Below are 25,824 nucleotides of genomic sequence, written 5' to 3' on the forward strand. Positions count from 1 at the left end.
CGACACAATGAAGAAGGGATCAATCCTCAAGTAATATATATTTTATTAATGGAAACATAATAATTTAAATAGAAGATAATTCAATATAAATTTAAACTTTTTTTATTTATTATGTAAATTATTTACTAAAAGTTTCTCTTAATAGAATCATAATTATTATTATATTTACGATAAATTTTATTATCAAGTAAATTTAATTAACCAAATATTTTAATAAAATTAAGATTCTTATTTATAAGTATAATCAATATTTTACAAAAAAAAAATATTTAAAATGATAAATTCAATCTTGAAAGATAAAATCAAAACCTACATGATGTTCATAACTCTCATAATAAAGTATAAGTAACAATTCATTGTTGATTACTTTGATAAATGAAGGTCTTCATTTATTTTGTGCATGGGATACTTGTAATATGGGCATTAACGAAGCTTGTAAGTTATCTATGAAATATAATATTTTCTTTAAAATTTTTTATTTTATTTTTTGATATTTTTTCTTTTTATAACACATTATTAGTATGAATTTTTGAAAAAAAATTCCGCGATGGATATTGAAAATAAGATAAAATAAAATAATAAAATTTAAACCTAAACACATTTACCAACAAATTTAAAGTCTACCTCTCTAACCATTAAAATAAATCAATCATCATATTGATTGATCCTTAACTTAGTTGGCATCATTGCTATTACTACAACTTGAAAGACATAAGTCCGAATGTGCTTTAGAAATTGGCATTTTATCGAAAACCATATAAACCAAATTAGAAAAGTTATAAAGACAAATATTAATAGCTTTTAGTTTAGTAATAATTCTTATAATGTACGGTACATTAATAGTCTTTTTAAATTTTATATAATTATTCCTTCATACGTACATACATTTAGTATAGTTTTATTTGAGTCGATGTTAAAAAACTTCTTTTATAACAAAATTTATGAAAGAAATAATTTTAAACTATAAAATTTAATGGCTTAATTATAAGTTAATGAACTATATTTTAATTAAATTAAATTGAATTATTAACCTAATTAAATGGAGAATAATTACTAATTTAAAATTTAAACAAACTAATTAAAATTTTTAAAAAATACTCCTTCATACATACATTTAATACAATTTTATCAGGGAGCGGGCGAGAACTTTGGGGATGATTTCAGGTTCTATAAACTATCGCATGCAACAATGAATCCTAGGCCCCCTAGATCCCATAGGGGGACCAAACCTCCGAATGAGGCCATTAAGATTAATATTGATGCGGCGGTTTTTGACTCAGTTGTAGGCATTGAGATTATTGCGAGGGACCATGATGGTTTTGTGTTAGGGGGCCGTACAATCTTTTTGGACCTTAAGATGGATATTGAATGTACTGAGGCGGAAGCCTTAAAGGAAGGGATTATGTGGACTCGCAACAACAACATCACAAGGGCTGTGTTCGAAACCGATTGCGCGAGTTTAGTTAATCGGTTGAAGTCTCAAAAGGAGGACCTGTCAATCTTTGGTTTTCGATTGAAGGAAATCTTCAAATTATTGGAGTCTTTCATCAATGTTAAGATTGAGTAGGTCACTTGTTCGAGCAATAGAGTGGTTGATAGTCTTTGTAAACTTGCTATTAACAAATGATGTACCTTTCCTTTTAACATGGAGCATCCGAGCGATATCCATTGACTTGTATTTGCTGATGCTTGTTAATTCGAGGTAGTGGCCTTTGGACCCATTTTTGATAAAAAATAATAATTTTATTCATAAATTATTCAATGTTAAAAAAAAACTTTCTATCAGTTTAAAAATTTAGAATTTAATGGCTTAATTATAAGTTAACGAACTATATTATTTTAATTAAATTAATTATGAACACACTTAAATAGAGAACAATTACTAATTTAAAATTTAAATAAACTAATTAAAATTATATATTTAAATTTATTCATTTTGAAGTAGATTAATACATATGTATAGATAGGTTAGTTTTAAAATTTTAAAGAGTGTGTTGGTGATTCACTTTTAATAGTTAAGATATATGAAAAATTAGAAAAAATAGATAGATATAGATACAAATAGGGTGAGGTTTCATCAAATCAAGTGAAAAAATTTCGAGTTAATGAGTTCCCAAGTCTTATTTTATCATCTTAACTCAATTTGATTTTTTTCGAATCGAGTGAAATGAAATTCGAGTCGAGTCGAATCGAGTGAAACTATTCAAGTTAAATTAAAAAAAATAAACATGTCAAATAAAAATATTGTTTCAGTATAACTAATTCCATGTTAGAGCACATTAATTTGAAATCATATATATTTGAACTTGTTTTCAAAGCAAAAGATACTTGAGTATCATAATTATTTTAGAAAATTTTTAAAAATTTAACTTATATATATTGTTATAATTTAAAAAAAACTATAATTTTTTAAATATAAATTTTGAATTTTTTTATACATATTTTGAATTTTAAAATTTATTTTGAATTTTAAAATTTATTTTGAATATTTGAAATTTATTTTAAAATTTATTTTGAATATTTTGAATATTTTAAATATAAATTTATTTTGATTTTCATATTTTCATATTTGACAATGACCAAAAGAATATTTACACTAATCTATCATTCGAATTGTAAAATTCAACACGACTCACATTCGAAACTCGAATCGAGTTACTCGAGTTGACTTGAATAATTCAAATAACTCGATTCGATTAACTCAAAATTCGAAATATTTTTTAATTTTTTTGAATAAAATCGAATTTTGCGTACCTTACTTACAAATATCACTAAATCACTAATGAGAAATACAATTTTTTTTTGGGTACATGATATAGCTTAGATGTAACAAAAACGACTGTAAGTACATTAGAGCTTGTCGCTACACAACACAAACTCAATGTTTGAGGCATTGGAGATATGAATATGTAATCTTTTGCCATTGATGTCTCTGCCCTTCCCAATCACCCTTATCATGATTGCAACAATACTTAGCTACTGGACTTTGTTGAGCAAAGTAATATCAAAATGAGCATTCTCTAAAACTTATGGATGGTTGTCCATTATTCTCAAGATTATAAAACTTTGGGGAATCTTTAATTACCTTTCAAAGGGATTTAACACTATATATATAGAAGAAGCAATATATATCATACAGTTTGAATGAATTTTCAACTATATTGAGAGAAAAAAAAGCTAGTAAAATGCAGCTTCAATAACTATTAACCACCAAACATGCTTGGCAATAATGAAAACAAAAACGAATACTAACAAGTCAAAACCCTAATGTTGTATAAAGTGACAAATATGATCGGAAGCTAGAGCTTTACGAGTGCGAAGCACAGCAGGGAATTCACCCGGAAAGACCAGAGCTGCACCATGTCGCCTTTCTTGAGTTGGTTGTTCTTCACAAGAGGGTTCCACGTGTTAGTGAGGACATAGAGCGAACTTGATCCCATAACCCACTTGTTCAAGGTAATGCTTGTTCCCCTCATGGATGGATCTAACAGCCACACCTGCATGGAGTTTTTGTCATCTAACTCTTTAGCCTCTGCCTCGTTAAGAAAGTCATGAGTTTTGACTTGCGAGAAGGGAATGGAGAAACGACTGGCAGCAGGGTTTATGTCGGAGAAAAAGATGGTCTTTTGTATGACCAGAACCAAACCCCTACCGCCCATCTCTTCAACTATAAGTTGTCTGAATAGGGGAGGCAAGTCTGGTGGTGGGATTGGGCAAACGGATTTCTCTTGCTTCTTGCTTCTCTTCGGCTTCAGTTTTGGTGCTACCCGATCGCCATAGCCATCGTCTTCCTCTTCTACTGCTTTGAGATTGCGTTTCCTTTTCAGTCCAACGCTGTTGTTGAACTTGGACCTTAGCTTGAAACCCGTATGGTCTTGTTTGCAAAGGGTTTTAGGTGGTGGGGGTGCATTCTGGCTTTTCAGCATTTTCTGTTGGTCAACATGGAGTACGTGCAGCAAGTAATCAAAAGGACCCCAATTGGGATCAATCTTTGTATCCTTAAAATCATCAAGGCTGAGTAGCTCCATCATCTTATCGTTTTCACCGACAACAAATTATTTTCTGTATTTGCGAAACTGAGAATGCTGCTTTCTTGAGATAAATGTAATATCTATCTATCTATCTAATGTATATAAATAAGAAAAGGGTGCTTGAGATGAAAGTAATAGTTCTTGAAATATGACCGTTAAACTATAGTTTTCCGGCGGGGCATTTGAATGGAGTTGTTGTTTACTCGCAGAAAGGCGGCAAAAAATGGGCAAAGGTGTAAAAGACCTAATCCCCCACGTTTGTGTTTGCAATTATTCTGTTCTGTTTCTTGACATCTGAACTTTAAATGCTGGTCAAAGGGGCTTTCCCGGTGGGCTGCGGTTTCTTTTTTTTGCAAGTGGGGGTTTAGTCATTACAATTTTTCTTTCAAATATATACCCAAACAAAAAGCCCTAAAGATTTGGATCAAATTTATCTCAAATGGCCATCTTCTACACAAGTAAATGATAGAAATTCCAGCGGTGGTAAACGGCAACACTTGGGTTATTTCTTGAAAACCAGAGGCTGATACTTGGTACTTAATAAATTTGTAAGTAGATCATGTGGGTTTTTCTTTTTAAGCTGGGTTTGTTTAGAAATGTTGATCTTTTCGTTGACTTTTTTCTTTTTCTTTTTGGGTTTTTTTAGTGACATAGCTTCGGGTTTTTTAAAGAATATTTTTAAGTGTTTATCCTTGACGAGTTTTCGAATTTGATGATGAAAATATAAGCTTTTAACAGAATGCGATCATGTAAATAGCTGAAACATGTCCATCTTTGATCTTTTGTTGCATGAATGAGTATAGGTATGGAATGGCTTTTGAGTTTTGAAATAGTAGAATTTCATCATTCTTGATATGTATAAGTTTGAATGATGTTTTTCAAATCATTATATATATATATCCATGAAAGTTGTGTAAGCTTTGTTATTGGAAAGGGCAGAGTTTTCAAAACAAAAATTAAATCGAGCTGATTCTCAATCTCCTTTGTGTAAGATGCCTCTATATATTTTTACTCCATAAGACACCCTTGTATACGTAATGTATATCCAGACTCTAAAGAATAGAAAACTGTTTCTCAAAGTGGTAAAAATGTCAATCCCAGGCTATATTATCAAGACTCTTCGTTCTTGTTTCTGAAGCTATTTGTGTCTACACTTAGATTTATGATCCTCAATAAAAATCATAGAAAAATTAAGCATACAAGTAATCATAGCCGTACCCAATATGCACTCCAGGTCAAATATACAATTGAATTCATTCTCTTGTTTCGTTTCCATTGTATCGTGTGACTTCACTGTGCTGCTTTCAGTATAGGTTTTACATTAATTTATGGAAATATATATATGTGTGGGTGGGTGGGATTGTGTGTGTTTTACTATTAGATATTTATTCATATGTGCAAAGGCTTGGACTGCTGGCTTGCTTCTCTGTTTTGTGGTGTTCATGTATGTGTTTATGTGTTATAAAACTGTTAGGTGATATTCCTTTTCAGCACTTAAACTGAAGCAAGAAGTTCATTGCTGTAAGCTTTTCATCGACAGACTGACCGGTATGCTCCTTTCCTGTGTGTTCCTGTGTCTTAACCATGCTGCAGAATGCAGCTGTGGGTTCACTTGATTCAATCTTGCATCTCGATGAACTTAACGAAACCATTGGTCTTGAAATTCCCTACCATTTCGTCATGTAAACCACCTCCAATCTCTATTGTAACTGGATTTTGTAATCGAGTTGTATCAAGTTTCATCGGTGAGATTTCATGTTATGGTAAGCTCCTTTCCCTACCTCCTTTTATTTGATCACCCTATTCATTCCAACATTGAGATGTATATCAATTGCAGATAAAATTTAAGATACATAATCCATTTATAGGATGATAGAGAGTTGTTGTAGAAGCCATATGGTTCCTTACAGGTATGGCTTCTGTCTTAGCTGTTTCATTTTATCCGCCAGGATTCATCAACAATGCTACCACAATGGTGCTGCCTTAGCACCACTGGAAATGAATTTTAAGCTAAGATGGTCTTGAGATTTGCATATATAATTTTGTGATTTGCTTTCACCCTGCATGTTTGTGTAATTCATGTATCCGACAGGTGATGGTGGTGTCTAAGCAAACTGAATGCTTGTTGTGATGATGGATTAACAAAATGGCGAATTTAACATAGCTGAAATCCAATCTAAATCATCATTTCCTTTTCATTTTCATTCCAAATTGTAGAAAATGTTAATTTGACAGCCTCAAATGCAAATTGTTCTTATTGGGTCAATAATTATGGCACCATCCCCGTGGAGGTGAAATAAATTATATAACAAATATATTTATAAAGGTTGGTATAAAAAACAAATGATGCTTTAGTTAAAATGGTAAAGTTAAATGTTTGAAATATATTATGTCACAGGATTAAATCTTACATTTATGATCTAGTTTTTATTGATTTATGAAATGTAAAAGGACAAAAATATCTTCATAATAATATAACTTTATGCATAAAGGGTTATTTTAATAATTTTTTAATTGAGTTGGTTCTTGGTTAACTCGTAACATCAACTCAGCTAATGACCTAATATAAGTATAAGTATAGTATATAATTATTATTATTTATTAAGACCTAAAATATTGCTCTATTATTATTTTTTAAAATTCGGTTTAATTAACGGTTAAGGATTTTAAAACTTAGGTTAATTTAGTTAGTGGTAGTTTGGTTCAATTATTAACCAAACCGACTATTTGAACATCTCTACTACTAAAGCTGATTGAATCTTAGCTTGGTTAGCATTGGCATTGTTGTACATGCGGGAGGGTTTGGGTTTGAATGTGCTCACATGTATTTTATCCTCTTATTTAAGAGTTTAAGAGAGATTATGGGTAATTTTAAGTGTTATATCAAAAAAAAACTCTACCATTAAAGTTGCCCCAAATTCAATGTAATTGTAGAACTTAACTTTTAAAGGTTTTTCTATAATAATAATAATAAATTTTTAAATGTTTTACTTATCGGACAACAGTGAAATGTGAGGGTCCTTTTAGAATGTAGCCTAATAAATTGGTGACACCAAACTAAAGTGTGATTATATAAAATGTTCAGGAACCTAATGAAACAATTACCTTTAGATTGGCTGATAAAAGGGGTGCTGATGGCACCAATTTAAATGCTTTCCAACTTTTAATTTATTTGTATATTAGGTCTGTCCTTTTTAAAGTTAAATTTAAATAGTCCTTAAAAATTTAAGAATAACAAAAGTAAAGTGTTCTGTTTTTTAAAAAATATTTTTTAAATAATAAATTTAAAAAAATTATATAAAATTCTTATTTAAATTACCCAAATATATCCCTCAAGTTTTGTGATATTATCTATTTCACTCAATCAAAGGTTAAGTTCTTTAATTAAAGGAAAAAAGTTTTTTTTGCTAATTTTTTCCTTTTTATATATCTTGAATTTTTTTTTTAAATTTCTTAATTTTTAAAGATTTTAAATATTTTTTAATTATAAAACATCTATTTAATTTTTTTATTAATTTTAAAATTTTTAAAAGATTTAAAGATACATAAATTGTAATTTAAATTTATACGTTAACGTAGTTACAAATTTTGTATACGTGGAGCTCCACCGCGTGAGCAAATATTGTTAACCATTAATCAACTAATTTAATATATACTTATATTTAAAAATAATTTAAAAATAATTTAATTAATACTAATAAATACATGCCTAATTTTTTCACCAACCTTAATTAATTTCAAGAAAACGGAAATAGTCAATAATGGCTCTTCAGACATCCTTAATCCATAGTGACAAAAAAAATTAATTTTTTTGTAAGAATTTAGACAGCTTTCGTCTAAAAATATTTTTAACCACATAAAGCGTGCCAATGTATTTAATTAAAAATAAAATAAAATGTTCTTCTGAAGCCAAAAATATTTTTCTAAAGAGTGACTAAAAAACGTTCAATGCACAATAAATGATCAAATAAAATTTAAAAAAAAAAGCCTCAGAAAAAATAAATCGTCGCTTATGTGTATATATTTTCTTGTTCTTTTCACCGATGCTTTGAGATTGGTGATTTTTTCTCAATCGAATAAACTTTGAATCGGGTAGTTATGTTTTCCGATCATCGGAATATGATCATTAATCAAATAAAACGATGCTTTGTTACCTCATCAGTAACTCAAATTATGATTATCTTTTAATTTTTCATTGATCTATTTTCTAAAATTTAGATTGTTATTGTGGATACTGATAGATTGAATTCAAGTTCTGCGGTTTTACTTGCTGGGTATGTTAATTAATTTTGGAACCTGAACTGTTTTATTTTTAATTGATTTTTTTTCTTTTTGTTGCAGAATTTTGATTATTGCTATTGTCAAATTTGATAGTTGAGATTATAAGGTACGATTTTCTTTTTCTTTTTCTTTCTAATATCTAATATGAAATTATCACTATTTTTAGTTTACTAGTGAATGATCTAATGAGCTTATTATGTAATTGTTTCGAATTTTAATTTTGGATTTTGAATTGTGTTTCTGATTGGGTTTGGTGAATGGGTCATTGGATAGTTTAGTTTTTTTGCATTGAGTGCTGATGATTTGATATTGTTGTTGTTCCCAATGCAGCTTAAAAATGGCGTCAATGGTTCTTAAAGGTAGTAGCAGTGGTAATCATGTATCTCCATTGCTGTCAATTCAAGAAAAAGGTAGCCGAAATAAGCGAAAATTCCGTGCTGATCTGCCGTTAGGTGATCAAAATAAGATTGTAACTTCACCTCAAAATGGATGTCCGAGTTATGAGTTTTGTGCTGAGAAGTTCGAAATCACCCCAGTCCATGGTCAAGCTAGTGCATGCGACTTGTGTAGTGTGAGCCAAGATCATTCCGGTGGATTGAAACTCGACCTGAGATTGTCTAGCACGTTAGGTTCTTCAGAGGTTGGGCCAAGTCGGGCTAAAGAGGAACTAGAGGCAGATGAATTCCAAGATGCTGATTGGAGTGATCTCACGGAATCTCAGCTAGAAGAACTTGTTTTAAGCAATTTGGATACAATATTCAAGAGTGCAATAAAGAAAATCGTTGCTTACGGTTACACAGAAGAAATTGTTACTAAGGCAGTCTTGAGATCAGGCCTTTGTTATGGTTGTAAAGACACGGTCTCAAATATAGTGGATAATACCTTAGCATATCTAAGAAGTGGCCAAGATTATAATCCTTCAAGAGACCACTATTTCGAGGATCTCCAGCAGATGGAGAAGTATATATTAACGGAACTGGTTTGTGTTCTTCGAGAAGTCCGGCCTTTCTTCAGCACTGGGGATGCTATGTGGTGCTTATTGATTTGTGATATGAATGTGTCGCATGCTTGTGCTATGGATGGTGATCCTTTGAGTGGTTTTGCTGGTGATGGAGGTTCTAATGGGATTTCTTTTTCTTCAAACCAACCCCAGTTGAAGCCTGAAGCCAAAACTTCTGAATTGAATCTTCCAAATCCGTGTAGACAAGTTCCACCCTTTCCTTGTTCTCATAGTTCTCCACCTGAGGTACCATCTACGGGAATCAGCAGCACAACAAAATCAAAGAATTCTGTTGTCCTAAGTGGTATAGTCTCGGAGAAAGAGGGAACAAACTCCACTGCTGATAGCGCAGATAAAACTTTCAGTGCGGTGGGAACATCTCAATTTTCAACAATGGAAGAGAAGTTTGTGGGTAGTAGAAAGACTCACTCTACCAAGAGAGAATTTCTTCGGCAGAAGTCACTTCATCTGGAGAAAAACTACAAGACATATGGATCTAAAGGGTCATCGAGAGCTAAAATGAGCAGTTTGGGAGGTTTAATCTTGGACAAGAAATTAAAATCTGTCTCCAATTCTGCTACTGTTAATATAAAAGGCGCATCTTTGAAAATTAAGGCAATGGGAGCCGATGTCTCTCAAGATAATGAGAGTCATCTTCTGGCTAATTTGGGTCCGTCTTCTTCTACATCATTTTGCTTAGATAATGATAGTAATATTTCTGCAGTGCCTAAGACCGATATAGCGACTATTTCTCCCCCGGTAAACATGCCACCTGAATTACTACCTATGAATAACCCACCTACACTATCAACTACTGATACTGAGCTTTCCCTTTCATTGCCTACCAAAAGCAATTCAATTGTAGTGCCTCCTGTTTCACATTTCAAGGTTGCTAATCCTAGCTATGTTGGGATGCCATTTGGTAATTCATTGGGGGATTGGGTCCCTCAGGATAAGAAGGATGAGATGATTTTGAAGCTGGTACCGAGGGTGCAGGAACTGCAAAATCAGCTCCAAGACTGGACAGAGTGGACTAATCAAAAGGTTATGCAGGCTGCTCGTCGATTGAGTAAAGACAAAGTTGAACTTAAGACTTTGAGGCAAGAGAAAGAGGAAGTTGAACTGCTTAAGAAAGAGAAGTTGAGTTTGGAAGAAAACACTAGGAAGAAGCTCGTCGAGATGGATGTTGCTTTGTCCAAGGCTAGCGGGCAGGTGGAACGCGCTAATGCTACTGTCCGCAGGTTTGAAGTGGAAAATGCAGCACTACGGCAGGAAATGGAGGCTGCAAAATTACGTGCTGCAGAGTCGGCAGCTAGTTGTCAGGAGGTATCAAAGAGGGAGAAGAAAACTCTGATGAAAGTTCAGTCTTGGGACAAGCAAAAGAACTTGTTTCAAGAAGAGCTCATGACCGAAAAGCGCAAGGTCACCCAACTTCTACATGAATTACAGCTGGCTAAAGTTATCCAAGAACAGTTTGAGGTATGTGTCTTCAGGAATGTATAATTTTCAAGCATTTTTTATGTTTTGTCTCTCATAGAAAACGGTAGTAATCCTTGATATACTTCATAAACTTCTATCAGTAACTTCTACAAGTTCTGTAAAAATGAGACTTGGTGAGGAAGGCATCCATTGCTTCATTAGACGGCTCAGATTTCTGAGAATCTACCTGATAACATTTCATATTTTTTGGCATCTTACGTATTTTGAATGGTTAAAAAAAGTTTCCAAACCACTTGAAGCAGGAATGTTGATATAAAATCTTTTGCATGGACATCTCAGGGTGTCATGTATTTCGTGTTGGTTTGGCATTTACATCATTTAAGTTCATCAAAGACTATTGGTATACGCTTTTGTATAACAATATCAGTTGTATGATTTCAACCCATAACTCTTGTATCAGTATTAAGGTATGCTACCAGTTCGATAAAAGCAGTCCAAATGGGTGCTTTTTTTTCTCTGTAATTATGGCTTTTGCTATGACAACTTTGTTCTCACTGAAAGTGGAAAACTGTGACAGGTTAAATGGCAACAGGAACAGAAAGCAAAGGAAGAAGTAGTTACTCAGGCTAGTTTGGTAAGGAAGGAAAGAGAACAAATCGAGGCTTCAACAAAACTAAAAGATGACATGATTAAGTCCAAAGCCGAAACCAGTTTGCAAAAATACAAAGAGGATATTCAGAAACTTGAACAAGAAATCTCTCGATTGAGACTGAAGATGGACTCCTCAAAAATAGCTGCACTTCGGAGGGGCATTGATGGAAGCTATGTAAAATATATTAGCATGACTCAGAAGAAATCTCGAACCCCTTTTATCTCAGAAGTGGTGACAGATTTCCAGGACTTCTCCGGGGAGGGAGGTGTGAAACGTGAACGTGAATGCGTGATGTGTTTGTCGGAGGAGATGTCTGTGGTTTTTGTCCCCTGCGCGCATCAGGTTGTTTGCACTACGTGCAATGAGCTCCACAAGAAACAAGGGATGAAAGACTGTCCTTCCTGTCGGAGTCTCATCCAGCGCCGTATTCCCGTCCGGTATGCTCGGTCTTAACTTTAATATCAAAGTGAGTTGAGTGCTCTGAATAATGTTTGTGGGAACTCTTTCCACTGAATAATGCATTTGAGTTGCAGTTTTCTCAGAGTTGAGAGTCGGAGACAAGTTGCATTAAAAGTGCAAGATACTGCTTCAATTCAAGTTCATTCTTATTTTAAGTGATCATATAAATACTTAATAACTCAATATACTATTTTAAAATATAATAATATTAAGAAATCTTTTTATATTCAAAATTATATATATTTTTAAATTAAAGGTGAATAAAGAAAATTATTACCGTCCTACTAAACTTGTCACGGTTTGATTTTTGGTGGTCAAATTTTTTAAACATTGATAAATTATTCTTTAAATTTTATTATAGACAAAAATTTTAAAAAATATATTATAAAAACTTTAAATAAAATAAATTTTGAATGCATTTTTTTCATAAAATTTAATTAAATAAAATATTTAAAATAATCAAGATAAAATATCAACTATGACATTTTTACATGATAGGGAGTCCTAAATAAAATTTATGGTTGTGACCAGAATTTGCAAAATCTTTACTTTTTTTTTTTACTGTAAACTCAGATGCTTTTATTACTAAAAAAAGCTTTTAAATAACAAAAATAATTGTCACTTCGCTTGACTCAATAAACAATAACTAAACTGTCTTTCCTCTCATACCACATGCCATATACTACTTTAGATACTCAAAACCGACATTGAACTGCTTTGATTTGAAGCAATTTGACCCTACTAGCTATAATCGAATTTTCTATCTCTACTGTCACTTCATCGATGGACATCAAATGACCTGAAGAGTGGATTGTCCCTTCTCCTCCACCAATCTTTGAATCACTGTCAGGCCATCCTCCACCCACTAGACGTTATGTTTTCGACGAAACCCCTCTTTGGCCAATAGGTGAGCAACCCGATTGCCCCTCTCTTAATATGCTAAAATTTACATCTCTCGAAATCCAATGCAATTTATTTCGCTTCCCATATGTGGTTACTAATTTCCGATCAATCAATGCATGCTGCTTAGAGTTTCGTTATAACCACCAAGGAATTTCCCTCAACCACCATTGCCCAAAATCCTAACTCCTGCGAATCTAAAAGCCTAGGTACCAGCCAATGTCTCCGCCATCAACGCATTCGGTACATATCTATTTCATAGGCAAACTACTCTCATTATTAGATTAGTGCTATTTCTAACTCCTTGTAGAAAATTGCTTCAAAATTTACTCGGACAAAAGGATTCGAGGGAGACCGCCACACCACGGTCTCCTCTGCCGCTTGTTCAACTCTTTTTCCAGTCAACAATTCCAACTCATGAACGTATCCCAAAATGAAGGTAACAGTTTCAGTCTTAGATTGCTGCTTTCCTTCATGCACTAGTTTATTTCTCGAAAGCCAAATTGCCCAGATTGCGATTATGACTATTAATTTTTTCTGGTTACCGCTCCCAAAAAATAATTGTCGAACCCTATTAGCCATACAGTCCTTTGTTTGATTCACCCTCCAATTAATTCCAAGTTCCTGCCAAACTTGCAAGGCAAGTAGACAATCACGACTTGCATGTATATTAGTTTCAGAGTCCTCACCACACCTGAGGCAAACTGCATCCGTCCGTATTCTTCTTTGATACAAATTAGAATTCGTAGGCATAAAATTATTTACAAATTTCCATACTGTAATTTTCATAAATTAGAATTCGTAGGCATAAAATTATTTACAAATTTCCATACTGTAATTTTCATTCTTTCCGATGATTGTATCTGCCATAATTGTCTTTACATACTCCTGGTTTCTTGATCGATGAAACAGTAACTATCCTCCTCAGTCCTGGGAAATCCCTTGAGTAAGATCTTATACCCACTTTGTACCGTGTACTCACAAGGGCTCTCAAGATACCATCTTAGTCTATTCGTAACTCCTTGTTGCACCAGTTGTATATTGAGGATTCTCCTTGCCTCCTACTTTACTCTTATTATAGAGTTGTTCTGGTATTTGTTGTCAAGTGCATGTATATAAAATAAAATTTCTTTTTTGGTTACCAAGTTACAAAATGCTTGCTCAACTATTAGTAAATTTTTATTTTAGTCATTCGATTATGAAAAGTTACAAATAATCATTCAACTATTCAATTTTGTCTTTTCTGATTGCCATATGGTTAGCAGTGATAGCTTTTAAAATTGGCATAACAACTTTAACCCTCAACATTTATAAATTATGCCAATTTAGTCTTTATTCTAAAAAAAATAACCCTCAACATTTACACGTTGTGTAATTTAGTCTTTTTTGCAGTTTTACTTTTTTTTGTGACATTGAGGGTTAATTTTAAAAGAATGAGAAAAGATGAAAACTATTATCTTAGATTTTTTGGTGTTTTTATTTATTTATTTTTCGTATATTTGCAATCAAATTTAGCTAATAAATTTATTTTTTTTAGTTTTTTAGATAAAAAATGTCACAAAGAAAAGTAAAATTGCAAAAAAAAAACAATGTGTAAATGTTGATGATTATTTTTATAAAATCAAGACAAATTTGACATAATTTATAAATGTTAAGGGTTAAATTTGTTATTATGTTATTTTTATAAGCTGCTACGGTTAGTTAGCTTGTAATTAAAAAAGACAATTGAATAATTGATTTTATAATTTTTCATAATTGAGTAACTTTTTATAGCTATTAGTATCTACTATGTCAATCATTTTTTTATATTTAATATTATATTGGTTAAAAAAAGTAAAAATATTATATATAATATATATAAGTAATTCAAAGAAAAGTTATTTTAAAAATTAAAAATTATAAAATATATAAATTTAAAATTTAAAAAGTAAAAATAATATAAAAAGATTGCAAAGTTTATAAAAATGAAAAAAAATGTTTTTAAATTTTAGAAAAGCTTAAAATTTTTAAGCATATATTATAGAAACTTTGTAATAAATTTTATTTTATTTGGTAAACTACTTAGTTCATCATTTAAAAGTGAGGACACTTTCATTTTGGTTGACCAAAACGAAATCTTTTCAATTTAGTCCCTCAATTTTTAGTATACTTTCATTTTAGTCACCTAAAGCGTTAAATCTCTAACGACGATTAACTATACATGCCACATCATATTTACATTTTTATTTTGGTCACCCAAATTTTAGGTTGCTTTCATTTTGGTCACCAAAAAGCTATTTTTTAAGTATTAATTGGGGTAAAAACATAATGATTAAAGTGAAAAATGATAGAAACTAAAATAATATATAAAATATTGTTAGATTGTACTTGTTTATCCTATTGCCGAAATTCTAAATTTCTTTTTTTTTAATATTGAAAATTTAAATTTAAAAACATCAAAATAAATGAATAAATTGTTGTATTTTTTTATCCATTGATAATGTCAATAGATTTTTTACTATAATATTAAAATTTTAAATTTTAAAATTTTATTTTATATTTATAGATTATCCTTAATAAAATCAACTCAAATAACTCATATTTAATAATTGTCTATGAAACTTAAATTTATTTTAATTATATAATCTCGAATCTTCCATACTAGGCTAAAAATAAAGAAAAAATACTTACAATTAATTAAATTAATGATTTGTTCTTCATTTGGGTAAAGAAGCAATGAAAAAATTATGAGTTTTGTTTAGAATGGAAGATATAATTAATTAATTTAATTAATTGAAGGATATTTCTTTACTTTTAGCTTAGCATGGAAGATTTAATATTATATAATAAAAAAAAATTTGGGTTTCGTAGACAACTATTAAATAGAATAATTTTCATTGATAATTTTTGAAAATAAATTTTGAAAATAATTTCGAAACATAAAAATAAATTAAATAAATTGTTGAATTTTTTTAATCCATTGATAATGTTAACCGATTTGCTACTATAATTTTGAATCTTAATATTTAAAAAATATATACATATTTCAAAAGCCAAATTTAGAATTTTCAGCAATGGGATAGAAAAGTACAATTTGATAATTTTTGTGTATTATTTTAGTTTATACTGCCTTTTCGCTTTAATCCTTCATTTTTTTAACCCCAATTAATACTTAAAAAATATATATTTTTGGCGACCAAAATGAAAGTATAAACATGATGTGGTATGTACAGTTTAACCATTGTTAGAGATTTAATACTTGAGCGACTCAAATGATAGTGCCCTAAAAATTAGGTGACCAAATTACAAGAATTTCATTTTGGGTTACCAAAATAAAAACACCCTAAAAATTGAGTGACCAACTAGATGGTTTACATTTTTTTTTCAATAATTCTAAATTTTAAAAATTCAAAATAGAAAATGTTTAACTTAGAAAATATAAATTCTAGAAATTTAACGGTTGGTCAACACTAATCAAGCGCTCGATCAATAATTGGTCAAAATTAAATATATTTTTAAAATATTTAATTTTCAATATTTTTTAATTGTAATTCAAAATCTTTAATTTTAATAATCACGAATGCGGTGTGATTGGATGTGCCGCGTGGCACATTCTGATTGGCACCACATGTATATTGGTTTCTTTAACGCTGTTACAAAAAATGAATTAAACCAAAATGATAGTTTAAGTACCAAAGTGATAAAATATATAATTTGGGGACCAAAACGAAAATTAAACCCTAATTTAAGCGGGGTTCAACTCCCAAGAAAAACAGGCACTGCAATAAAACTGGAAAAGCAAACACAGAAATAAACTTTTTGTCTTTTGCCTATCTGTCAAGGAACATAATAAACCACATATTTTTTGTTTCATCCAAATCAAAATAATTAATAATTGAAAAATAAAATAAAAATAAAAATCATGCAATATAAAAACAAAAACCACTCATTAAAATACAAAAAAAAGAGTAAAATAATAGGATAAATTAAGAAAGATAGGAGTGAGAGAGACCAATGTTGGCTGAAGAATCGGATGGTTCAACTTCGACCTTTGATCTTCCCGATGAAATCTTGCGAGTATTACCCTCTGATCCTTTCCAACAACTCGATGTTGCCCGTAAGCTCACTTCCATTGCACTCTCAGCTCGTATCTCTTTACTTGAAGCCGAAACTTCTTCCCTTCAATCCAAACTAGCCGAGAAAGATCAACAAATTGCCGATCTTTATGCTCAGATCGAAGCCCTCGATGCTTCTTTATCTCAAACTTCGGATAAACTCGCTAAGGCCGATGAGGAGAAGGTTTGGGTTGACTTTGGTTTCAATTAGTTTCTTTTTTTTTTTGGAAAAATGAAATGAATAATTGAGCTTTTTTTTTTGTTGGTAGGGGAGTTTGTTGAAAGATAATGCTTCGCTTACTAGTACTCTAAAGAAGCTTCAGAGAGATGTTTCCAAGGTAAATGTTAATGGGGTTTTGACTTTTGGTTGATTATTTGACTAAAGCTGGTAAATTTTTTAGCTTCGTTATGTTATAGCAATTAAAGTTATACAAAATAGTAAGGTGTTTTAGCACATTGAAGGCTAATAGGGTATTTATAAGAAAAGTGTTGAGTCTAATTTAGATCCAGGTTAAGATATGACTTGAATACATCCTGAAATGGGGTTGGTCAGTTTGGGTAGTCGAAAACAGTAATAGGTGTCCTTAATGTATCGTGGTATAATAATAAGTTAAGTATTTGTTTTCAATAGTTAAGTTTTAGTTATTGTTAATAGGACTTGATTATTAATTAGGAAATGTTGTAATTTCCATCTGTAACTTAGAATAAAAATAGAGGAAAAGGAAGTAGAGGAAAGTACACCCTTGGCTGTATGTATAATATGTTATATTAGTCGGATTCCGGTGTGAGTGTCAGATATGAGAATTTGTCCAGCTCGGTTGTATTCAATGTATTTGGGGATCATATCTCATACTCACGTCTGAATATGAGTTGCATATAGATATTTCAAGAAAAATGAAGAGTTTGAATGATATGATGGTTGAAACTTAAAATGGTGAAGAAATTTTGATGTTCATGGAAAATTCAAGAGTGCCCTATTAAAATTTTCTAACCGATTTGTTGTTCCATGGCTCACATGGGAAGGGATAATCATATCATGATTGATTTGGAATGTTTTTCATTTTGTGGATTTTGTGTTTGTGGTGCAAAAATTATGAGAATTTTGGAAATTTGAGTGTGCCCTTCATCTCTGCATACGAAACCGGCAAGGACTGATGTGGTTCGAGTTAAATGATGTTACAAAAACGGCTAGTGTAGGAGGGTTTTATTAGATAATGAAGTCTGAGATTTTACTTTTCCGTGGCTGTGCAGTTGGAGGTCTTTAGAAAGACGCTTATGCAGTCACTTCAAGAGGATGAGGAAAGTTCAGTAAGTTGTCTTCCGGATTGCTTTATTGTTTATCTCGAGCATTCCTTTCTAGGATAACGCTGAGAAGTTTAACTCTTGATTAAGTCTTGTTTTTGCTACAGGCAGGGGGTCCTCGTATCGTTGCGAAGCCAACACCATCGGGTATTCTTTTCAACTTTAGTATTCACTGAGTTGAGCTTGTTGGTCTTACTTGCGCAATTTTTCGTGCTATGCCTTATTATGGGGTGCCTTTCCATAGGGTTCTTTGTCAGATGCATAATTTGTTGATTAGAGCTTAAACATCCTTTCCCATTTTGATATAACCCTTGCTTTGTTTCAACTTCTTCAGATGATGATGTAACCTTTCCGTCAGGATCTTCTTTTATCTGCAGCCAGTATTCCAGTACGGGAAATTCTTTTGCGGAGGATCATGAGGCAGATGGTAATGCTTTGCACTCTGTTGGTTTTGGCTGGGCTGTAGATTTGATTCATAAACATGATTATTTCCATGATTAAACCATATTGCTTTGACTATTCATTTTGCCTAAAGTACCCATTGCCGACACCTGAAAAACTGAATGTTCCGTGTCGAACGCATACCTGAGTCCAAGTAACATGGCTATAAAAATCTTCTGCATTTGTGGATGCTTGCACAAGCATATGTTGGATCACAAAAAATTACAAATGTTTGCAACTGTGTGCACGAAAATCTGTTCTTTCCACCTTTTCTTACTCTATATGTTGTATTTTTTTCTTATTAAGAACCATTATAATGGCAGCCTCACGTCCCGGCATACCTCAGTTGCTAGCATCACAAACAAGCACCCCTCGGCTAACTCCTCCAGGTTCCCCGCCAAGGGTTTCGGGTTCTGCATCTCCAACAAGAACATCAATGCCAGTTTCCCCTAGGAAACATTCGGTTTCATTTTCTACCTCAAGAGGCATGTTTGATGATAGGCCATCAATGTCAAGCTCTGATTCCGGATCACAGATTGGTTAGCTTCAAATCTGTTCTAGAACAAGACCTTATTTTAGAATCTAGTTGCTTGTAGTGCTGGATTGCAATACTACATAAACAGCTGACATAGAATAATGTTGAACCATCTCGATAGTTGATAGGGACATTTACTCAAAGAGAATGGCATCATTGAAGTTTGATGATCATATAATGTTGCAACTCGGATAAATTTTTTTTCCATAATACTGAATCCACTTTTGATGAAAGTGTCTTGAAATAGCGTAACTAATTGTGAGGAAGCTACTGTGTTTAATATTTAACATGACTTATTTCCGGATATGTTTCAGGACGGACTCGGGTTGATGGAAAAGAATTCTTCCGCCAAGCCAGGTAAATAGATTTGTAACACGAGAGCATATAATCGAGAGAATAAATTGTTGTGGACGCTTAAATATGCACAAGAAGTTATCTTCTGATATAGCACAAATATAGCCTGTTTTACAAGACAAACCGAGCAAATGTAATTGCAAAATTGCCTATCTCACCCCCTTGCATCTCTGTTTCATTAGGAGCCGGTTGTCTTATGAGCAGTTCGGTGCATTCCTCACAAATGTTAAAGACTTGAATTCCCAAAAGCAAACAAAAGAAGTATGCAACTCCTTGTCTGAAAATCCTCTTTTTTATTAACTTCTTTGTTTCATTTGTTTCTTGTGGCAGCATTTTCACCTCAGTTGTTTATGTGAATTATCCAGGAGACTTTGAGGAAGGCAAACGAGATTTTTGGCCCTGATAACAGAGATCTTTATGCAATATTCGAGGGTCTGATTAATCGCAACCTCCATTGAATCAACAGAAGCTAAACACTACCCTAGGTATATAAGAATCTGTTCCACTTAGTGATTTATTTGACATTATTTGGTGTAAATTTGCCTAATAAAGCCGTTATTTAATATATAGAACCACTGTTTGGTTGGTGAGAAAAAACATAGAAAAGTGCATCTCAAAGGAACAAGACAGAAATTTAGTCTTTAACTTCTTTGTTTCATGTTATCTGAAATATAAATGAGAATTTGTTAAGTTCGATTAGGTGGTGTATTCCACATTTTTCTCTGTTCATCATAGCTTCCTAATACAGCTGATCGCTTTTCATCACCCAATCTATCAGCAAATTGGTCATAATATGCCATGGGATCAATATTTTTTAATATTTGTACTAATTTCCCATGTTTTTCATCAATCAAAATCTGCCCATCAATGGCTTCAATACCTTCAGCAATGACTTTGATGGGCATTTCTTGCATGGTGGGTTTCAGTTTGCGTTGATCTCCAGCCATTAATATAGCTCCAAGGATTTCACCAAAGAATATATCCTGCTTTAGATAAACCCGGGATTAGAAACTGTTGTTATTTATTGATTGCAATAGCATTTGTTACGTTCGTAATTAGAATAATAACTTTACCGTATGACGGTATCTGTGATGAGCTTGCTTCAAAGTGTATAGCCTGGACAACAGACTCTTCACAAACCGTGCTTCAGGAGTTCTTGTCAACTGCAGCCGCTTTATGGTCTCGATGAACCGACTGACTTTGCGCTGAGTGCCGAGCGGAATAAGCGTAATATTTAAGCCTGATTTGAAGACTGTTTTTGCTGCGATCGGGTCAAGGAACAGGTTGAATTCAGCATATTTATTGGAAGGAATAGTGAAGACATTTCCTTCATCAAGGCTACTTCTGCTGATATGTCCTCCTACAATATACACATTCTGCAATTTGATTTGAGAAAAAAAAATCACTAGCTGATTTCATTACCTAAAACAACAATCTTATTGGCCAATAATACTGTCAATAACCTTTGTTACTCGGACTTAGAGAGCGAGTGCTAGATACAAGTATGTATCAGGTATGGGTCTTCTAATATTTTTTATAAGTTCTTCCATATCATATCCTGAGAGAAGCTAGAAAACTGATTTAGGGGTCAAAAATGAATTACAAATTTTAAGGGTTAAAATACAATTTTACTATTTATTAGTTTATAATTTCAGAAAACTTAAAGGGTCTAAATAACAATTTTACCATATTTTAGGCCGAAGCCATTGATATAACTTACAAACATCCGAATATATCATATTTTTCTTTAAGCCTATTACTAATATTTGTCACATACCCAAATGTGATTAGGATGATATGATTCTCTAAGGACTCTTTAAAAATATAAAAACATAATCACGTATCCGTAACACGTACCTGAATGAATGAAGTTGAATTTGTTCTAGTTATAATTTTTGCTAAACTCGTCAAAGGTCCATTAGTCAATACAGTAATTTTTGATCCAGGATCCATAGTTTTCAATATTGAAGTCCAAATTTCCAGTGCCAAAGGTTGTCTTAGTTCAGGCTGATCTGTATCCCTTGGAGCTCCAAATTTTACAGAGTTTTCTGCTGTATACCTGCAATAGAAAATCAATGATGTAATTCAGTTCTAAGCTCAGTTTTCAACCGATTTAACCGACCAAACCGATCAATCAATTATCTCGGCTTTCAAAACCGGTACCTTCTCGGGCTTCGTGGTAAGTCCCGAGCTAACCCGTAAAGGGTATCGGAATCCAGAAATCCTCCACTCCCATGTGGGATAGCCTTGGCATATTTACAGTCACCAACAAGATGGAAAATTTGGTCAGATTGGCTCATAGCGAATACATCTCCAAGACCAACTGGAATGTCATCACGTCCCATCATGTGCAGCAAATCATAAACGATATCGATTGCTGCTGCGTTGGCCCAACCTGTTGGACTCACTAATATTGCCTGCATAAAGAGAAATGCATTCGCTCGTCATATCTATGGTACTCAGATTCGAATCTAAATTTTAGATATGGACGAGTTAGACATGATATATATATATATTGATAACATTAACAAGGTTACCTTAAGGTTGAGTAGTTCCACAGGAACTTTGAGGAGATAAAACAAAGCCATAAAATCTCCGGCACTCATATCCATGTCGAAAACGACAGGTTTCCCTAGAGTTTTGTTTTTAAAATCTGGTTCGTAAAAAGCTTGTCTGAAATGAGGGAATTCTGTTGTGAGATTGAACCTTGCTGTATTTTCAGGTCGATTTAAAACCTGTATTTCATTTCCAGCATGTTTAAAAATGACATATCAACAGCAAATTTCAGACAAAATTCGAGAATAATAATTTTTCAATTTTATGGGAAATTTATATAAGAGCTTACATCCAAAAAATTTGTGAAAAATTCTCTGTTGAGTTTGCTGGTAAGATCATGATTAGGTTTTGCCTTTGTTGCAACAAGTACACGAACTGAATCTGGACCGGTTCCCTCCTCTGTGTAACCATCCTACTTGATTATTAACAAAAAGGAAAAAGATAGGTAAGCATGTAGGTATGTATGTATTATCGGGCAGCCGCAAAGCTGAAAATATTTCATAGAGGAGTTAGAAGTAAATTACAAATGCATGTTTGGGTCAAAATGAATTTTTATCGTTGTACTAATTTGTATTTTTACGAATTTTAAAAGGAGTCTAAAGCAATTCTATTACTTTTGGGGTAACGCCATTGTCACCCTTCTAGCTTAACCACTGCTATTGATATACGGGTGTGATTTTATATGTAGTATGCATCTAATATGAATATATGCAGTTTGTATTTGGAGTAGATTTGTAAATTGGTGATTCGAACTTGTACAACTCAAACGAATTAAACTTGAAATGACCTAAGTAAATATCTTAAAATGACTCGATTTAAATAACTCGAGCCTTAAAGCTAAATGACTTAATCTCAAATGACCCAAACATAAAACTAAACAAAATTAAAATTAATCCAAACTTAACTCAAACTCAATATTAACTCAAACTAAAATGACTTGAAATTTTAAAACACGAATTGATTCGAATATTGATAATTAAACTTTAGGGTCTAGATAAGTGATCAATTTTTTTTTTTAAAAAAAAGTCATGGTTATATACATATACACATGTCTAGATATATGCTGAAGATATCACGCACAAATATTTTAAAAAAATAAAGACGATAAATATAAAATATAAATATATGTTCTATGCGGATACAATTAATATTTTTTTAAATATATTTTGAAGATTACGGTTATATGCATGTATTCATGCATAATAGCATACATGTTAAACATCAATATTTCAATGAAAATGAAGAATCCGATGCAGTAGGGTTTTTCGATTTTACCTTGCATTTCCCTTTCCCATTCTCTACAAAGCAAAATGGATCACGAAGTCCCATCTGGACATGGCCGCTATGCAACCCACTTTTATTCAATTTAAACTTTGGAAAATGACGCCCATCAAACAACGGATTTGAACCATCACATATTCCATAAGGTTCATTCGAAGTAACCACACTTATATTCATGTATTCCATTTCAGCAAATTCATTTTCCCCATTGTTCTTCCCATAATTACGCATGATCGACACTGCAACACCTGATGAGAACGAATCCCACATGAAATAGCTCTGCACATTACAATAAACATGAGCCCTCAAATAAGAAAAAAATGTCACTTTTTATCGAGTTGTATCGGTGATTTTACCGTATAAAATCGGTCATCAAACCAAGTATCCCGAGCCATTTTCAAGGATTTAAAGCAATATTGTGCTTCGTATGTCCATTGGCTCTGCTCAAATGCCTTGAAAAACTCCTCGGTTATAGGGATGGTGTTTGTTGCATCTAAAGAAACAAGAGTAACCGGTATACCTGAATGAAACACCTGCAAATAGCAATTGGAATTCGGGTTTGGGTGAAGAGGCTTAACTAGAATATAAAAAACTCGAGACTGTTCGGGATATAAACGTGTACCTGATATGCTGCGAAAGGGTCTCCGAAGATATTGAATTCGGCATAAGGATTAGTGTTGTAATCCGTGAACAGGTTTCCAGGGTCACCACATTGGCGAGGGTGGCAATGTGGGGTACCATGTTTGGGGCAACAACCTGTTGGGTTATTGGACCTTACTCCACCACCCATGACATTTATGTGCTCGATGTTTCGCTTTAGATGTGGGTTCTTCATGAGAAAAACAGCGAAATTCGTGTGAGCTCCGGTTACGAATACGGTTATCGGACCGGCTGATGTTTTCTCGATCATTACTTGCTGAGCAGTAGGTTGTTTAAGAGGAGAATATTTCCTGCTGCCCTGATTCCATTGATGTAGAATGTCGGACACGATGGATTCGAGAAAAAAAAATAGAGAGTCGGAATTTCTGTACCTGCGGAAGAAATGATTTTCGGATGCCGTAGTTAGTGTCGAAATCCAATCGTCCTCTGAGGCCTACCGGAATTGCTTGCCTATACCTACAACCTCCAGCTGTTGTCATCCCCTGATTAAGTAAATTACAAACAAAGATTCCAAGCCTGAAATTTCGGCATCGTTGCATTCACGATCGAGATAAACACGACGCAATTAAAAATGATATGAATCCGAAACCTACCTGTTCAATAATCGGAAGATATCCACCAACGTTCGGTAATATGGTGCCATCTTCAAGGATTCCACCCTCTCCTCCGACACCAACAGCTATGTCGTCGCGACCCATCATGTAAAGGATGTCGTAAATTTGATTCACCGCATGTCCAGCATCGGTCCATGCATTCGTGTTTATAGTGATCCCCTACATCACAATTGCAATTACAGGATTTAAATAGTAACCCCAACACGATATTACACATCCATGACCGCAATTTAAATCCATACTCCTCACCATGAGGGTTTTTACGTCGAACAAAACATAAGATGCAGGAAAAGAGTTTAACCTCCAATTCGAATTCCGATCGGTTGAGCTTCAAGAGGTACAAAAGAGCGAAGAAATCATCGGTATCAACATCGGTATCTAACAGAATCCGACGAGGTTTGGCAGAAACAGCGTGGACCTTTGCTCCAAAAACATCAACGACCAAAACTAAAATAATTATCCAAAATTTTCTCAGCCAAAACATTCTTAATTTCTCAGAGAAGAAACTGTTACATCAACCTTGGAACAACTAAGAAAAGATCAATAAGACTGAGCTATCAAAGCATGTTAGCATAAACTCAATTTCAGACAAAGGAGATGAAGTTATATCTTCTCTAACAGTACTGGATCAGATTCTTGCAACTTTTATGTAAGAGAAAGCAAAAAATAAATAAATAAATAAATAAAACATATGGATTTCTTACATTATTAAGTTTTCATAATGTTGAAGTTGATCATATGTCACCTATGGTTACTATCATTGACTACTAACAGAAATAGCTTAGGAAAAATTAATGTACATCTTGGTGGTAGGTAAGAAAAATAGATGAAGAATTTGACAAAAATAATTCCAACTCAACCCATATTTAAAAAAAAAACAATTTTCAAGATTAAGCAGATGGATTTTTATTAAAAGTTTTGAAGTTACGATGAAATAAGTTTAGATCAAATTTATTTCATGGTGAGATTTTCTTTGAAAATGAAATTAGATTTTGAGTTACTCAATCTCGAGTTTTATCTATCATACTGACTCATTATTATCCTAAAAAAAATTCGAATCTCAATTTTCATATAATTTTTTTGGAATATAAATCCATTTGAAAAAAAAATTAAAAGATTAGGGTTCTATTAATGGGTGCTTATACTTTTGCCTTTGATTTTGGACTATTTGAAAAGTTATGAATTCATGAGTTGAATCCGACTTTAATTTTATACATTTTAATT

At 32.6% G+C, this 25,824-nt stretch overlaps 4 protein-coding genes and 1 long non-coding RNA gene across 8 annotated transcripts; 3 read left to right on the forward strand and 2 right to left on the reverse strand.

The window, feature by feature from the left end:
* Positions 1-3,299: 3,299 nt before the first annotated feature.
* Positions 3,300-4,031, reverse strand: LOC107932131 (B3 domain-containing protein At1g05920). The gene has a single exon (XM_016864082.1). The coding sequence runs from the start codon at positions 4,029-4,031 to the stop codon at positions 3,300-3,302; it is 732 nt and encodes a 243-aa protein (XP_016719571.1).
* Positions 4,032-4,452: 421 nt separating this feature from the next.
* LOC121214476 (uncharacterized) lies at positions 4,453-6,064 on the forward strand. Its single transcript, XR_005910088.1, has 2 exons — positions 4,453-4,579; positions 5,523-6,064. It is a non-coding gene; the product is annotated as an uncharacterized lncRNA (long non-coding RNA).
* Positions 6,065-7,817: 1,753 nt separating this feature from the next.
* On the forward strand, positions 7,818-12,001 carry LOC107932151 (putative E3 ubiquitin-protein ligase RF298). Of its 2 annotated transcripts, none has more exons than XM_016864100.2 (4): positions 7,818-8,305; positions 8,373-8,418; positions 8,643-10,791; positions 11,330-12,001. In XM_016864100.2, the coding sequence occupies exons 3-4, from the start codon at positions 8,650-8,652 to the stop codon at positions 11,855-11,857; spliced, it is 2,670 nt and encodes an 889-aa protein (XP_016719589.2). In that variant the 5' UTR covers positions 7,818-8,305; positions 8,373-8,418; positions 8,643-8,649; the 3' UTR covers positions 11,858-12,001. The 2 variants fall into 2 exon arrangements, with proteins under 2 accessions (XP_016719589.2, XP_016719588.2); XM_016864099.2 differs by having other exon boundaries at positions 7,845-8,123.
* Positions 12,002-16,554: 4,553 nt separating this feature from the next.
* LOC107932108 (uncharacterized protein At4g15545) lies at positions 16,555-20,188 on the forward strand. Of its 3 annotated transcripts, none has more exons than XM_016864055.2 (9): positions 16,555-17,041; positions 17,127-17,195; positions 18,109-18,165; positions 18,267-18,306; positions 18,494-18,586; positions 18,924-19,139; positions 19,450-19,492; positions 19,672-19,750; positions 19,855-20,188. In XM_016864055.2, exons 1-9 carry the CDS (start codon positions 16,757-16,759, stop codon positions 19,945-19,947), a joined length of 975 nt encoding a protein of 324 aa, XP_016719544.1. In that variant the 5' UTR covers positions 16,555-16,756; the 3' UTR covers positions 19,948-20,188. The 3 variants fall into 3 exon arrangements, with proteins under 3 accessions (XP_016719544.1, XP_016719546.1, XP_016719545.1); XM_016864057.2 differs by having other exon boundaries at positions 16,707-17,041; positions 19,834-20,188; XM_016864056.2 differs by having other exon boundaries at positions 16,713-17,041; positions 18,109-18,156.
* Positions 19,883-25,084, reverse strand: LOC107932109 (uncharacterized). The gene is made up of 12 exons (XM_016864059.2): positions 24,902-25,084; positions 24,580-24,759; positions 24,358-24,468; positions 23,949-24,284; positions 23,683-23,859; positions 23,321-23,605; positions 22,335-22,457; positions 22,027-22,224; positions 21,653-21,906; positions 21,347-21,548; positions 20,563-20,865; positions 19,883-20,472 (listed from the first exon to the last, which is right to left on the reverse strand). Exons 1-12 carry the CDS (start codon positions 25,082-25,084, stop codon positions 20,176-20,178), a joined length of 2,649 nt encoding a protein of 882 aa, XP_016719548.1. The 3' UTR covers positions 19,883-20,175.
* Between the last annotated feature and the right edge of the window lie 740 nt (positions 25,085-25,824).

This window comes from Gossypium hirsutum, chromosome D02, assembly GCF_007990345.1.
Source record: "Gossypium hirsutum isolate 1008001.06 chromosome D02, Gossypium_hirsutum_v2.1, whole genome shotgun sequence".
Lineage (NCBI taxonomy): Eukaryota > Viridiplantae > Streptophyta > Magnoliopsida > Malvales > Malvaceae > Gossypium > Gossypium hirsutum.